The sequence below is a fragment of the Micromys minutus genome, assembly GCF_963924665.1.
Source record: "Micromys minutus genome assembly, chromosome: 1".
Lineage (NCBI taxonomy): Eukaryota > Metazoa > Chordata > Mammalia > Rodentia > Muridae > Micromys > Micromys minutus.
This window is the reverse complement of record NC_137969.1, coordinates 244460802-244477530: the sequence shown is the minus strand read 5'-3', so window position 1 is coordinate 244477530 and position 16729 is coordinate 244460802. Positions and strand designations below refer to the sequence as shown.

General features: G+C 37.3%; 1 protein-coding gene across 1 annotated transcript in view; it reads left to right on the top strand.

The window, feature by feature from the left end:
• Positions 1-1367: 1367 nt before the first annotated feature.
• The window catches only part of TC2N (tandem C2 domains, nuclear), a 57767-nt gene continuing 42405 nt past the window's right edge, over positions 1368-16729 (top strand). The window contains exons 1-3 of the mRNA XM_080919532.1: positions 1368-1430; positions 3266-3379; positions 5648-5878. Coding sequence (XP_080775658.1) covers positions 3313-3379; positions 5648-5878 — 298 coding nt within the window. The 5' untranslated portion in view covers positions 1368-1430; positions 3266-3312. The remainder of the gene's footprint in view (positions 1431-3265; positions 3380-5647; positions 5879-16729) is intronic.

The window sequence follows — 16729 nt, the reverse complement described above, 5'->3', positions numbered from 1 at the left end:
GAGCCCTGTTTTATGCCTCAGAGTTGTCGGGTGTGAGCAGAAGTTCCAACGTTCTGTTTCTGTTTGCTGGATCAGGCACGGCAGGGCAGGGCAAGGCAAGGCAGGGGGTGCACTTTCCGTGTGTACTCCACAGAGATCTTTCTGCTCCCCTGCAGTCTTGGACTCCCACTCACCAGTTGCTCAGCCTCTATGAGCTGCAGGTCCGCCTGGCAGGTAGGCCAGGCTCCGCTCTCGATTTGTATTTTTCTGATGACTAGGAATGTTGAGCATTTCTTTAGGTACTTCTTAGCCATTCAGTATTCCTCAGTTGAGAATTCTTTTTTTAGTTCTTTACCCTATGTTTTAATAGAATTATTTGATTCCCTGGAGTCTAACTTTTGAGTTCTTTGTATATGTTGGATATTAGATCAGATGTAGGATTGGAAAAGATCTTTTCCCAATCTGTTGGTTGCCCTTTTGTCCTAATGACAGTGACCTTTGCCTTACAGAAACTTTGCAATTTAATGAGGTCCCATTTGTCAATTCTTGATCTTAGAGCATAAGTCATTTGTGTCTGTTCAGGAGAATTTTCATGGTGCCTATGTGTTCTAAGCTCTTCCCCGCTTTTTCTTCTGTTAGTTTCAGTGTACCTGGTTTTATGTGGAGGTCTTTGATCTACTTGGACTTGAGCTTTGTTCAAGGAGATAAGAAGGATTGATTTGCATTCTTCTACATGCTGACTGCCAGTTTGTTTACATCAGCACCATTTTTTTTTTAAGATGCTGTCCTTTTTCCATTGAATGTTTTCAGCTCTGTTGTCAAAGATCAAGTGACCATAGGTGTGTGGGTTCATTTCTGGGTCTTCAATTCTATTCCTCCAGTCTACCTGTCTCTGTACCAATACCATGGGGTTTTTTATCACGATTGATCTGTAATACAGCTTGAGGTCAGGGATGGTGATTCCCCTGGTTAGGGAAGTTTTCTTCTTTAATTTTGTTGAAGATATTTACTGGGTCTTTTAGTTGGGAGTCTTTGCTCTCCTCTACACCTATTATCCTTAAGTTTGGTCTTCCATTGTGTCCTAGATATCCTGGATGTTTTGGGTTAGGAGCAATTTGCTTTTTGCATTTTCTTTGACTGTTGTGTCAATGGTATCTTCTGCTCCTGAAATTCTCTCTTCCATCTCTTGTATTCTGTTGGTGATGCTTGTGTCTCTGACTCTTGATCTCTTTCTTAAGTTTTCTATCTGTTGAATTGTCTCCTTTTGTTATTTCTTTATTGTTTCTATTTTCATTTTTAATTTCTTCATCTGTTTGGTTGTGTTTTCCTATAGCTCCTTAAATGATTTTTGTTTTCTCTTTAAGGGCTTCTACTTGTTTACCTGTGTTCTCCTGTATTTCTTTAAGGTAGTTATTCATGCACTTCTGGAAGACCTCCATCATCAATATGAGGTATGATTTTTAAGTCCAGTTCTGTTTTTCTGGTGTGTTAGAATTAGTGCATAAGAATTGTTCATCCACTATTTGCTGTGGCTGGAGAACTGGGTTCTGATGTTGCCAGGTTGTCTTGATTTTTGTTGCTTAGGTTCTTGTGCTAGTCTGTTGCCACCGTGTTATCTGATATTAGTTGATCTTGTCTCTGACTAGAGCTTGTCTCTCCTGTGGATATGTCAGCCTGTGGGCTCAGGAGGGTGATTGCTCCTGGATGTTCAGCTCTCTGTGGGTTGGCTGTGAGTCCTGATGGCACTGGGCTGGCTCTGGTTCTGGGCACAGATGGAGGCCGGAACACTCCGTTCTCAGGCAGCCCCACAATATCTGTGCCTTGAGAGTTCCCAGCAGTCTCTCCCCAGATTGTCAGTGGAGAGAAAGTGGGGTTTCATTTCTGTGCTCAGGAGGCAAAGCGCTCCTGAGGCTCCTCTGGGTGCTCAGCTCTTTGAGGGGAGGCCCTGAGTCCTGATGGTGCTTGGTTGGCCAAGATGTCAGTTTTTATAAATGTTCTCATTTTTATAAATGTTCTCAATGAAAATATCATCATTTTTTTTTACAGCTAGGCCATATTGCAATAGTAATTGGTAAGATCAGGCAAGCACGAATAGCTGAGAAAAAGCTGAAAGTTAAGAGAAGTATGTATGGCTAGACCTGCTATACATTTTAACCTTTTAAAATTAAAATTACCATGAGTTGAAAATTGTTTAATTCAAGTGATTTTACTACTGTATGTTTCTTTGTGTGTGTGTTTAAATTTCCCACAATAATGTTTAGAATTTAGATATATGTAGATAGAGTTCCTTGGGAACAGGCACATTGGAATTAAGGTAGGAATTGGATGAACAATTCTTATGCACTATGTTCCTGATAAGTGTAATAATAATCCATTTGCAATATATCTTATTTGTGTGCTTGCTCTCTTTTTTACCTGTGTGTGTGTGTTTGTGTGTGTGTGTGTGTGTGTGTATGAGAGAGATAGAGAGAGAGAAAGAGAGAGAAAGAGAGAGAGAAAAAGAGAGAGAGAGAGAGAGAGAGAGAGAGAGAGAGAGAATGATACAGTGTTTAAGATATATTGTTCTGTTAGTTTAATTCTTAGGATTAATTTATAGTGATTATTTTTGAATTTCAATTATGTAGGATTTTTTGGATATCAAAATAATTGATTTAGAGGAAGTGAAATTTTTCTGTCACACTTTTTTTATTTCCATGAATGTATTTATTTATTTATTTATTTATTTATTAAGGTTTTCTGCTCTTTTTTTAACTTTATTTTAACAAACAAAGATAAATGTACAGATTTTTAAGCATTTTTGCATAAAAGTATACAAATACATTTTTACAAGGTTGTAATTAAGTATTTGTGAGTACATATACATATACATATGTATATATGTAACAATAATATAGGAAAAGAGGTTATTAATTTGAGGAGATAGGAGAGAAACTGGGAGGGGCTGTAGGAAGGAAAGGGGGATGTCTGTCACACTTTTATAACAGCCATATTTTCTTTCAAGTTTTACGTGAACATAAACCTAGATGAATGAGATATAAAAGAATATTGAAAAGGGAATTTTTCTTTTCCAAATTGTAACATAGAAGTTGTTCGTTTAATAATTTTAAGTATGCTGTTCTGATAAATTGTAATTATGAAAAATGTATAAAACATAAAAATGTAAAATTTTATCTTTTAAATGTTTTTCTTTAGAGTCCTCATGCAATAGAAAGACATAGTATGATTTGTTTAGATATAGCAAGTAGCATTAACCATGATGATTTTGTTCTTTCTCTTTCATAAATAGGTTGATATCAAAACTGGAAGTTTTCTAGTTATTAGAAATTGAAAGACATGGCAGAAGAATTTATAAAGAGTTGTTGTAGAGGATGTTTCTATGGTGAAACAGAAAAGAACAAGTGTGAGTATTATTTTGATTTTGGTAAACAGTGCTTTTGTCATTTTATAATATATGAATAAATATATTAGGAATGCCTTATCACTTTGGAGGGAAGTCCAAAAGGGAAAGCATACTAGATCATTATTTCAGAAACTCCTAGGGACCCTGAAGTGTAGTGGAGATACTGATTAAATCAAACCATGATACAACCCTGGATATCACTATAAAGAAGATAGCATTTGCCATGGGCGTCTGAATAGGACTTAGCAAGCTGGTGGGAAGAAGGAAGTATGAAAATGAAAGAGTTGGACATAGGCAGGGGAAGGAAATATAGTCAAGGTAAGGAGAGAGGTGCTTGGGGAACAGTAAATTCTGACAAATATTTCGATGCAAATAAAGACAACTTCCACTTTATATGCAGTACATTAAAATACCTTGTGAGCAAATGATCACCATGCTAGCTCATTTTATGTTAACTCAACACAAGCTAGATTTACTTGGGAAGAAGAAACCTTAATTGAGAAAATGCCCCCACAATATTTGCTTGCAGACAGTGCATTTTCTTGATTGATATTGATGTGTATGTGTAGGAGGAGGGCGCCTCACTGTGGGTAGTCCTCGTGGTCCTGGGTGCTATAAGAAATCAGGCTCAGGAAGCCAATAAGCAGCACTCTCCATCTCTTCTGTTTTAGTTCCCCCCTCAAGTTTCTGCCCAGAGTTCTCTTGATGGTGGAATACAAACTATAAACTGAAATAAATTCTTTTCTCCTTAAATTGATTTGGTCATATGCTTTATCACAACAGTAAAGACCCTAAGACAGTCACTGAAGAAGAAACTCATAACTTTATCAAGTCTTGCATTTATGAAGGATTCCTAGTCTAGTTATTTTCTTTTATATTGTATAGCTACTTATCGCTCTATGGTGAAGATTAGAACTTTATTTTTTGGAACTTTTATTTCTTGTAGGATAGAACCTCTTAGTATATATATATTAAGAATATAATATATGTATTTGGATATGACATTTTATTAGTCAATTTTATGATGCCAATAATACAGCACCTCTGTTATTATTGGATAAGAGATTTATTTTGACTCACAGTTCAGAAAGTCAAAGGTAATGATTTTTGTTGTCATTGGCAGTATCCTGAGACAGTGCAGAGTATCATTTGATAGAAAAATGGGAATGAATACATGTAACTTGTTTTTTCTTCATCTTTTACAAAGTCACCATCATCCAACTATGGATTCTTTACTCTCTCAAGGGATACTAATCCCAAAGGCCCCACCTCTAAACACACGATTTGGTTTAAGTTTCCATAGAGGACTTTACATTCCTTACAGTGGAGATTGTGGTAATACCCTTATAGTAGTGATTAAATATCAACACATGGGGATACACTTGTGCCTTTATCCAGTTTATAGCAGAGAGTTTTTTTTTTACATTAAAACATTATCCAAATTCCTGTAGTATAGAAGTTTTACTTCATTCTGCAGATGATACCATTATCATACAGAAAGATCAGCTGTCCTTTCCCACCTTATCTTAGGTTGTGCAGCTATGTATATACTATCTTAAAGAAAAATACAATAGTCTATAGAAACTCAGGCAGAGGCAGTTGCTGATATGATAAATATTTAGTCAGTATTCATTTTTAGTGATTTGGTGGAGAGTTTTATAGACTTGAAGCTTTTTGACTTCTTAGAATTATGTATTTGACACTCAGGTTTACCCATAAAATTGACAAAAATTGCTTCGTTTATATCATTTTAAAATGACTGGATTTTTTTAAATTTGAAGACACTACTTATTTAACTGAAATAAACTTGGTTTTTATCAATGAGCTTTTATGGAAATGATTCTTAACTTCTTTTCCCATTTTAATACAATATGTTTTGACAATGACATTAATTTATTATTAAATCTTGGTTGGCCAAGATTTATGTAGATTCCGGAAGAGATTGTTAGAACTCAAGAGTATATTGAATCAGGATGTTTTTCTAAAATTATTTTAAAAAGTCCCAGGTGGCCCATACTATTTGTCCTAGCATTCAAGAAGTAGAAGTGAACAGCAGATTCTGTCAGATCTCTGTGAATTCTAGGCAAGTGTGGTCTACAAAGCAAGTTCCAGGCCAGCTAATGATACAAAGTAAGACCTTGTCTCAAAATAAAACAAAATAATAAAGTGATTTAAAATGTTCCGACCATTCTGGGTTTTGATTATTACATACAAACTATATGCATAATAGTGACTTTTTTTTTCTGATTTTTCTTCTTTTAAATGCAGTTTCTGTGGAAAGAGATTTTAAAGCATCAGCCTCAAATAGCCAAAGTACCATCGGTATAACTCCAGTGACTTCTGTTTTAGTAAAGCCCCAAGTTGGCTGTAATGAGGATTACTTGCTTTCCAAATTACCATGGGATGGTAAAGAAGTAACATTTGTGGTGCCCAGGTTTAAATTAGCCTATGTTCAGCCTAGGACACAAGGAACTCCTTCACATCTGAATGAACTGGAAGGTAAACAATAAAATAACAGGATTTAAAAGTCAACATGGACCATTTAAATGCTATAATATTATTTTTTGCTTTTTTAGATCTTTCACACAAAATTTATACAAATATTTATAGTTTGAGTTTTATCTCCAGCACCTATCTGCACTTCTCAGGTGTGATGTTTCCTCTCCTTCCCTGGCATGGTGGCTGTTCCTCTTCTTGCTCCTCCTCAGTTCCTTGTCCAGGAATCTTAAAAGATCCCCCCTGTGTCTTCCTGTCCAGCCATTGGCCACTGACAACTTTATTTACCAATCAAAACCAACTGGAGGCAGAGTCCTCCAGTCTTATATCTAACAGACTTTAATAAAGCAGGGATTATGAAGGAATAGCCTATCCTGTCTTGGAAGAGTTAAGTTGTTGACTATCCCACATTGTATGTCCTTTCCTGGACAGTATTATTTTTTTTTTTTTGTCTGAAGATGAATTATGGCAATTCTTACCGAGTAGCTACCTTGCCACAATTGGAGCAAATCCATATGGAGATTGATGCTCAATATCTTCTTTGAGTGGTGAAGGGGATATTGTCAGGAGCAGACATGTCTCCTAGTCAAAAATTCTATTAATAATAAAATGATTTTAACTGCCATATTCTGTGGATTTCTGACACTTTTAAAGACTGTCAATATGTAGCATATCAGAACTGTTAAACTGTGACTACTCTTAGATATTTCTGTTTGAATAATATTGAAAACACTTTATTATAATTAAATAAGAATCCAATATAACCATGAGTTTGCCATATTACCTGTCCTGTTTGGTCTTCTTGAATTTTTCTTTTCTGTCTGTAGCCAAGATTTTCAGGGAGTCTTTATCACATTTGATCCATATCACTTTGAAAATGGTTCTAAAGCATTTTCTTCTTATTATCACAGATACAGAGCCTTTCTCCCAAAATAGCATGTCCTTGGTCCAGCAACCCAATATCATCAACTGCATAGATAGATTGAATTTAGCAGCCTCCTCTTTTCTTAGGCCTGCTGTATTTTGACCTTTCTCATAGAGGATTTGCAATACCATAACCATCAAATTTATAACAATTTGCATTTTATAATTAAGATAATTCTAAGAAATTACAGTAATATAAACAATTATTATTATTCATTGAGGACAATAGCCTTTGGGTTAGGAATGGGGACTCAATTTGGTGCAGACCTGTGGAGGCCCTGTTCATGCTGCCACAGTTTGTACGTATGTGCATTGGTCACGATCTGTTTAGAAGGCCCTGATTTCTTGGTGTCCTCAATCACTCCTGGCTCTTATACTCTTTCTGGCTCTTTTCCTGCAGAGATTCCCAAACCCTCAGGGGAGGTATTTGATAGAGATGTCCCATTTAGGGCTGAGTGTTCCAAGATCTCTCACTCTCTGCACATTATCTAACTGGGTCTCTGCATTTGTTCCCATCTGCTGCAGAAAGAAGCTTTTCTGATGATTACTGAGCAAGGCACCGATCTGTGAGCATTAGGAGTTATTTTATTGCTACATTCCTTTAACAGAACAGTAATATTTGGCTATCACCTATGTCTCTGGCCTATCTTGTCTTGGGTTCTTGACCATACAAACAGTGTCAGATATGGGCTCCATCTTATGAAGTGGCCCTTAAATCAAATCAGATTGGTTGATTATTTCCACCAGCTTTTCATCACTATTGCACCAGCATATCTTGCAGGCAGGTCTTCATTGTAGATCACATGGTTTGTAGTTGTGTTTACTTTTCTTCTTTGGTAGCATGCAGAATATTTTCTAGTACCATGAACACTAGTTTATAGAGATAAAGGCACTCACTATATAGGCATCAACTCATTTTCTCCATGGTCAGTGTGTTATGGAGGTGTTTTCAGCAATGGGTTCTTAACTGTAAGTGTGTGGAAAGCAACCAATAGACTTGTCAATGGCCTGGGTTGTTGGGGGTTCTCATGGGAACACTTTGGCCAACAACTGGCTTAGATACAACCCATTTCTCATACTGCAAGCTTCATTTGGTGATAAGAAATGTACAACTGGGTCTCTGTCTCTCCCATTATTTGGTAATTCCATTTAGATCACCTTCATATGTGATCACCTTCATTTTAGGAAGCTTTTTCTGTTTTAGGTTTCCATATGACCTCTCAAATGACACTTAGTTTGGGCTGTCCCTTCTTGTATTACCTCCCTTAACCCCTCTTTCTTTCCTGTTTGATTCTCCCATTCCAGCCTCCTCATCTATCCATAGCTATATATTCTATTTCCCCTTCCTAGGGAGATTTATTCCTCCTGCCTACTTCCTTACTCTCTATCAAAACTCAGTGACTTTTTCAGATTATAGCTTGCTTATCAGTGAATTAACAGATAACATTCACATATAATAAATACTATATTTGTCTTTCTGGGTTTGAGATACCTCACTCAGGAAGATTTTTTTCTTGTTCTATCCATTTATCTCTGAATTTCATTTCATCTTTTTTATTCATTATTTTATTTTATTTTTTATTTAAGAAAACAAAGATAAAAGTACAAATTTTCAGCATTTTTGCATAAAAGTATACGAATACATTTTTTAAGGTTGTAATTAAGTATATGTGGGTACATATACGTACACACACACATATATATATGTAACAATAATATAAGAGGCTATTAATTTGAGGGGATAGGAGAGAAACTAGGAAGGGCTGTAGGGAGGAAAGGGGGATATGATACAGTTCTATTTTAATTAAAATATATTCTTTATTTTGTTAAACTTCACACAGTCTGTGAGTTGTTCCTGGGGTGTTCAGAGCTTTGTGGGGTTAGTATCCCATTATCAGTGACTGCATATTATGTCTGTTCTTTTGTGACTGGGTTATCTCACTCAGGATGATATTCTCTAGATGCATTCATATTCTTAAGAATTTGGTTAAGTTATTGTTTCTGATAGCTGAGTAGTACTCCATTGTGTAAATGTACCACAATTTTTGTATTCATTCATCTACTGAATGGGTTCTTTCCAGCTTCTGGCTTTTATAAATAGAGCTGCAATGAACATTGTGGTGCATGTATCTTTATTGTATGTTGGAGTGTCTCTGGGGTAATTTCCCAGAAGTGGATTAACTGGGTCTTCAGGTAGTACTATGTCCAATTTTCTGAGGAACCATCAGACTGATTTCCAGAGTGGTTGCATCAGTTTACAACCCCACCAGCAGTGGAGAAGTGTTCCTCTTTCTCCGCAGCCTCGCCAGCATCTGTTGTCATCTTAGTTTTGGATCTTGGCCAATCTGACTGGTGTGAGGTGGAATCTCAGGGTTGTTTTGATTTGCATTTCCCTGATAGCTAAGGATGTTGAGCACTTCCTTAGACGTTTCTCGGCCATTCGATATTCCTCGATTGAGAACTTTTTGTTTAAGTCTGTACCCCATTTTTTAATAGGGTTGTTTAATTCTCTAGTGTCTAGCTTTTGAGTTCTTTGTATACTTTGGATATTAGGCCTCTTTCTGATGTGAGGTTTAGTCTTATAGAAACTTTGCAATCTCATTAAGTCCCATTTGTCAATCTTTGATCTTAGAGCTCGAGTCATTGGTGTTCTATTCAGGAAATTTTCTCCTGTGCCTATGAGTTCTAAGGTTTTCCCTACTTTTTCATCTAATAATTTCAGTGTACCTGGTTTAATGTGGAGATCTTTGATCCACTTACACTTGAGCTTTGTACAAGGAGATAAGAAAGGGTCTATTTTCATTCTTCTGCATGCTGAGTGCCAGTTGGACCAACACCATTTGCTGAATAGGCTGCCCTTTTTTCATTGAATGTGTACAGCTCCTTTGTCAAAAATTAGGTAACCATATATGTGAGGGCTCATTTCTGGATCTACTATTCTATTCCATTGATCCATGTGCCTATTTCTGTACCAGTACCATGCAGTTTTCAGCACAATTGCCTTGTAATATAGCTTGAGGTCAGGGATAGTGATTCCCGCAGATATTTTCTTGTTGTTGAGGATGGATTTCACTATTCTAGGTCTTTTGTTATTCCAGATAAAATTGCACATTGCTCTTTCTAACTCAATGAAGAACTGGGTTGGAATTTTGATGGGGATTGCATTGAATCTGTAGACTGCTTTTGGTAAGATGGCCATTTTTAAAATTTTGATCCTTCCACTCTATGAGCATGGGAGATCTTTCCATTTTCTGAGATCTTCCTCGATATCCTTCTTTAGAGGTTTGAAGTTCTTGTCATACAGGTCCTTCACTTGCTTAGTTAGAGTCACACCTAGGTATTTCATAGTTTTTGTGACTATTGTGAAGGGTATCTTTTCCCTAATTTCTTTCTCCACATGTTTGTCCTTTGAATATAGGAAGGCTACTGATTTGTTTGAGTTAATTTTATATCCAGCCACTTTGCTGAACTATTTTATCAGCTGTAGGAGTTCTCTGGTAAAAGTTTTGGGGTCGCTTAAGTACATTATCATGTCATCTGCAAATAGTGATGTTTTTACTTCTTCCTTTTCAATTTGTATCCCTTTGATTTTCTTTTGTGGTCTAATTGCTCCGGCCCGAACTTCTAGTACTATGTTGAATAGGTAGGGGGAGAGTGGGCAGCCTTGTCGAGTCCCTAATTTTAGTGGGATTGCTTCAAGTTTCCCCCCATTAAGTTAGATGTTGGCTGTTGGTTTGCTGTATATTGCTTTTATTATGTTTAGGTATGATCCTTGGATTCCTGTTCTTTCCAAAACTTTTAACATGAAGGGATGTTGAATTTTGTCAAGTGCTTTCTCAGCATCTAGTGAGATAAGCATGTGGTTTTTTTTCTTTGAGTTAGTTTATATGGTGGATTACATTGATGGATTTTTTAATATTAAACCATCCCTGCATCCCAGGGATGAAACCTACTTGATCATGGTGAATGATCATTTTGATGTGTTCTTGGATTCAGTTTGCAAGGATTTTGTTGAGTATTTTTGCATCAATGTTCATAAGTGAGATTGGTCTGAAGTTCTCTTTCCTTGTAGGGTCTTTGTGTGGATTAGGAAAGAGGGTTATTGTAGCCTCAAAAAATGAGTTAGGTAGTATTCCATTGGATTCTATTTTGTGGAATAGTTTGGAGAGTATTGGTATTATGTCCGCAATAAATGTCTGATAAAACTCTGTACTGAACCCATCTGGACCTGGGCTTTTTTTGGTTGGGAGGCTTTTGATGACTGCTTCTATTTCTTTAGGTGTTATGGGATTATTTAGATGGTTTACCTGGTCCTGGTTTAACTTTGTTATCTTGTATCTGTCTAGGAATTCATCCATTTCCTCCAGATTTTCCAGCTTTGTTGAGTATAGGGTTTTTAGTAGGATCTGATGATTTCTTGAATTTCCTCAGTTTCAGTTGTTATTTCTTCCCTTTGCTTTCTGATTTTGTTAATTTGTTTACTCTCTCTTTGCCCTCTAGTTTTTTCAATCTTGTTAATTTTCTCAAAGAACCAGCTCTTGGTTTTGTTGATCCTTTCCATGGTTATTTTTGTTTTTATTTGGTCTATTTCTGCCCTAATTTTGATTATTTCTTGCCGTTTACTCTTCTTGGGTGTATCTGTTTCCTTTTGTTCTAGACCTTTCAACTGTGCTGTCAGGTTGCTAGTGTATGCTCTCTCCAGTTTCTTTTTGGAAGCACTCAGAGCTATGAGTTTTTCTCTCAGGATTGCTTTCATTGCATCCCATAAGTTTGGGTATGTCATGTTTTCATTTTCATTGAATTCTAGAAAATCCTTAATTTCTTTCTTTATTTTTTCTTTGACCCTGCTATCATTTAATAGAGCATTGTTTAGTGTTCAATTATGTGGTCAATTTTTGAGAAAGTGCCGTGAGGTGCTGAGAAGTAGGTGTATTCTTTTGTTTTAGGATGATATGTTTTATAGATATCTATTAATTCCACTTGGTTCATAGTCTCTGCTAATTTTATAGTGTCCTTGTTCAGTTTCTGTTTCCACAATCTGTCCTTTGGTGAGAGTGGGGTATTAAAGTCTCCCACTATTATTGTGTGGGGTAAAATGTATTTTTTGAGCTTTAGTCGTGTTTCTTTTATGAATATGGGTGCTTTTGTATTTGCAGCATATATGTTAAGGATTGAGCGTTTCTCCTTACAGATTTCCCCTGTAATAAGTAAAAAGTGTCCTTCCTTATTTTTTTTTGATAACTTTTTGTTGAAAATATACTTTATTCGATATAGAATGGCCACTCCAGCTTGCTTCTTGGGACCATTTGCTTGGAAGGTTTTTTCCAACCTTTTATTCTGAGATAGTGTCTGTCTTTGTCTCTGAGATGAGTTTCCTGTATTCAGCAAAATGCTGAATTCTGTTTATGTATCTAATCTGATAGTCTACATCTTTTTATTGGGGAGTTGAGTCCTTTTATGTTAATAGATATCAAGGAATAGTGGTTGCTGTTTCCTGCTATTATTGCTTTTGTAGGTTGAGTTGTGTCTGTGTCTCTTTCTTCTTTTGGTTTTCTTGCTTAGGAGTTTTCTTGTTTTTACTAGGATGTAGTACCCCTCATTGTATTGGGTTTTCCACCTATAATTTGTTGTAGTGCTGGGTTTGTGGTCAGATATTGTGTAAATTTAGATTTGTCTTGAAATATCTTCATCTCTCCATCTATGGTGATTGAGAGTTTTCCTGGGTACATCAGCTTGGGCTGGCACTTGTGCTCTCTTAGGGTCTGCATGATGTCTGTCCAGGCTCTTCTAGCTTTCATAGTCTCTGTTGAGAAATTGGGTGTGATTCTGATTGGTCTGCCTTTATAAGTTACATGACCTTTTTCCTTTACTGCTTTTAGTATTCTTTCTTTGCTTTGGCACTTGGTGTTTTGACAATTATGTGTTGGGACAAATTTCTTTTCTGGTCCAACCTGTTTGGAGTTCTGTAGGCTTCTGTTATGCTCGTGGTCATCTCATTTTTAAGGTTAGGGAAATTTTCTTCCAGGATTTTGTTGAAGATATTTACTGTACCTCTTAGTTGATATTCTTTGCCCTCTTCTATTCCCATTATCCTTAGGTTTGGTCTTCTCATTGTGTTTGATCTCCTGCACAGTTTGGGTTAGGATCTTTTTGTTTTTTGCATCTTCTCTGTTTTGTCTACGTTTCAATGTTGTCTTTGGCCCCCTAGATTCTCTCTTCTATCTCTTGTAGTCTATTGGAAATGCTTGCATCTGTGACTCCTGATTTCCGTCTTAGGATTTCTACCTCTAGGGTTGTCACTTTTATTGTTTTCTTTATTGTGTCCATTTCTGTTTTAAATTCCTTCTTCCATTGCTTTATCTTTTTGATCTGTTTTCTTCTAGTTCTTTGAGTTCTTTGAGTGTTTTTCTTGTTTCTTCTTTAAAAGCTTCTAATTCTTTATGCTTTTCCTCCTGTTCTTGTTTAAGGATCTCTGTCATCATCTTGAGGTAGGATTTCATGTCTGAGTCTTCTTTTTCTGGAGTGTCTGTTTTTTCACTGTTTGTTGTGATGGGAGAGATGGGTTCTATTGTTGCCAGGTTGTCTTGGTTTCCCTGGGCATGTTCTTTCGCTTTCCTCTTGCCATCTTGTTGTCAGTGATTGCTTCTCACCTTTCACTTGTACCTGGCCTGTGTCTCTGGATCTCTGCTGTTCCTGGTGGAGGATGTTCTGAGCGCCTATTTTGCACCCCGGAAGTCGCTGGCTGGGAATAGAGGGCCCTATGCTGCCAGGTTCCTGGATCCCTGGATCAAGATGGGCAGGTGCACTCTTTCCCCGTGCTCTGCTGAGATCTCTCTGCCCCCTGGCTAGTTGGAATTTGTTCTCACCCAGTTCTCACCAGTCCTGGGCAGCGGATGTTCCGAGTGCCTATTGTGCACCCTGGAACCATTATTTTATTTATGTACATTTTAAATATTATTCCTTTTCCCAGTTTCCCCTCTGCAAACCTCCTGTTTTCTTTCACTCCCCTCTATAAGGGTGCTCCCCCATGCACCCATCTCCTGCCTCATTGCCCTAGCATTCCCCAATCTGGGTGATTGAGCCTCCACAGGACTGAGGGACTCCCCTCTTAGTAATGCCCAATAAGGCCATTCTGCTACAATCCAGCTCGAGCCATGTGCCCTCCCTCGCCCCATGTATACACTTTGGTTGGTGGTTTAGTCCCAGGGAGCTTTGGGAGTCTGGTTGGTTGATATTGTTGTTCTTCCAATGGAGTTGAAAACCCCTTCAGCTCCTTCTGTCTTTCCTTTCACCCCTCCATTGGAGTCCCCACTGCATGTATACTCAACTGTATTGGTCAGGCTCTGGCACATCCTCTCAGTGGACACCTATCCCAGGCTCCTGTAAACAAGCTCTTCTTGGCATCAGCAATGATGCCTGGGTTTGGTGTCTCCAGATTTTATGGATCCCTAGGTGGGGGAGTCTCTGATGGCCTTTCCATTTTATTCTCTGCTACACTCCTTGTCTCTGCATTTTCTTTTGACAGGAGGAACTCTGGATTAATATTTTTGAGGTGGGTGGCCTCATCCCTCATGAGCTGTGTCTATCTACTGGATATAGTCTTTACATGTTTTATCTCCCTTGTGTTAGGCTAATCTCATCATGTGGTCCTGGGTTCCTGGCATCTGGGACTTTCTAGTGGCAAATTTCAGTTACCCTTCCCCCACTGCTACACACCTCCTTTCAAAATCCGGATCCTTTGCCCTTCTCCTTTATCTCCCGTATCTGAACTGGCCCACATTTTTCCTCTCCTTCTTCTCTCAGACTGAAGTATCCACACCTTGGTGTGGTCTTCTTTCTTCTTGGATTTCAAATGATCTATGAGTTGTATCATGATAATTCTGAGCTTCTTTCTCGTTAATATTCACTTATCAGTCAGTACATATTATGTGTGTTCTATTGTGACTGGGTTACCTCAGAATAATTTTACGTTCCATCCATTTGCCTGGAAATTTCATGAAGTCATTGTTTTTAATAGCTGAGTAGTACTTTGTCATGTAAATGTACCACATTTTTGGTATCCATTCCTCCATTAAAGGACATTTGGGTTGTTTACAGCTTCTGGCTAGTATAATAAATAAGGCTGCTATGAACATGGTAGAGCATGTGTCCTTGTTATATGTTGAAACATCTTTTGGGTATATGCGATGGGGTAGCTGGGTCCTCAGGTATGTCCAATTTTCTGAGGAATCACCATACTGATTTCCAGAGTGGTTGTACCAGCTTGCAATCCCACCAACAATATAGGAGTGTTCCTCTTTCTCCACATCCTTGCTATCATCTGCTGTCATATGAGATTTTTATCTTAGCCATTTTGACTGGTTTAATATGGAATCTCAGTGCAAATTTTGATTTGCATTTCCATAGGTAAGGATGTTGAACACTCCTTTAAGTGTTTCTCAGCCATTTGAGATTCCTCAGTTGAGAATTCTCTGTTTAGCTCTCTACACCATTTTAAAAAATAGGGATATTGGGTTCTCTGGCTTCTTGATTTCTTTGTATATTTTGGATACTAGCCCTCTATCAGATATAGGGTTTGTAGATATTTTCCCAGTGTGTGTGTTGCCATTTTGTTCCATTGACACTGTCCTTTGCCTTGCAGAAGCTTTTCAATTTTCTGAGATCCCATTTGTCAATTTTTGAACTTAGAGCATAAACCAGTGGTGTTCTCTTTAGGAAAATTTTCCCCTGTGCCAGTGTGTTTGAGGTTCTTTACCACTTTTCCCCTCTATTAGATTCAGTATATCTGGTTTTATGTGGAGGTCCTTGATCCACTTGGACTTGAGCTTTCTACAAAGAGATAAGCCTGGGTCCATTTGAATTCTTTAACATGTTGTCCAACAGTTGAACCAGTACCATTTGTTGAAAATGATGTCTTTTTTCCACTGAATGGTTTTGGCTCCTTTGTCAAAGATCAAGTGACCATAGGTGTGTGGGTTAATTTCTGAATCTTCAATTCTATTCCAATGATCTACCTGCCTGTCTCTGTACAAATACCATGGGGTTTTTACCACGATTGTTCTGCAATACAACTTGAGGTTAGGATGGTGATTTCCCCAGAAGTTCTTTTATTGTTGAGATTCCAAATGAATTTGCAAATTGCTCTTTCTAAGTCTATGAAGAATTTAGTTGGAATTTTGAAGGGGATTGAATTGAATCTGTAAATTACTTTTCTGCAAGATGGTCATTTTTATATCTAAGAGCATAGGCGATCTTTCCATCTTTTGAGATCTTTGATTTCTTTCTTCAGAGACTTGATATTCTTGTCATACAGATCTTTTTCTTGCTTGGTTAGAGGCACACCAAGATATTTTATATTATTTGTGGCTATTGTGTTTCCCTAATTTCTTTCTCAGCCTGTTTATCCTTTGAGTAGAGGAAGGCTACTGTTTTGTTTGAAAATTTCTATCCAGCTACTTTGCTGAAGTTGTTTATCAGCTATAGAAGTTCTCTGGTGGAATTTTTGGGGTCCCTTAAGTATATTATCATATCATCTGCAAATAGTGATATTTTGACTTCTTCCTTTCCAATTTGTATCTCTTTGACCTCTTTTTGCTGTCTGATTGCTCTGGCTAGTACTTTCAGTACTATATTGAATAGGTGGGGAGAGAGAGGACATCTTTGTCTAGTCCCTGATTTTATTGGGATTGCTTCAAGTTTCTTTCCATTTAGTTTGATGTTAGCTACTGGTTTGCTGTATATTGCTTTTATTATGTTAAGGTATGGGCCTTGAATTCTTTGTCTTTCTAATACTTTTAACATGAAGGTGTGTTGTATTTTGTCAAATGCTTTCTTGACATCTAATGAGATGATCATGTGATTTTTTTTCTTTGAGTTTGTGTATATAGTGGATTACATTGATGGATTTTTGTGTATTCAACCATTCCTGGA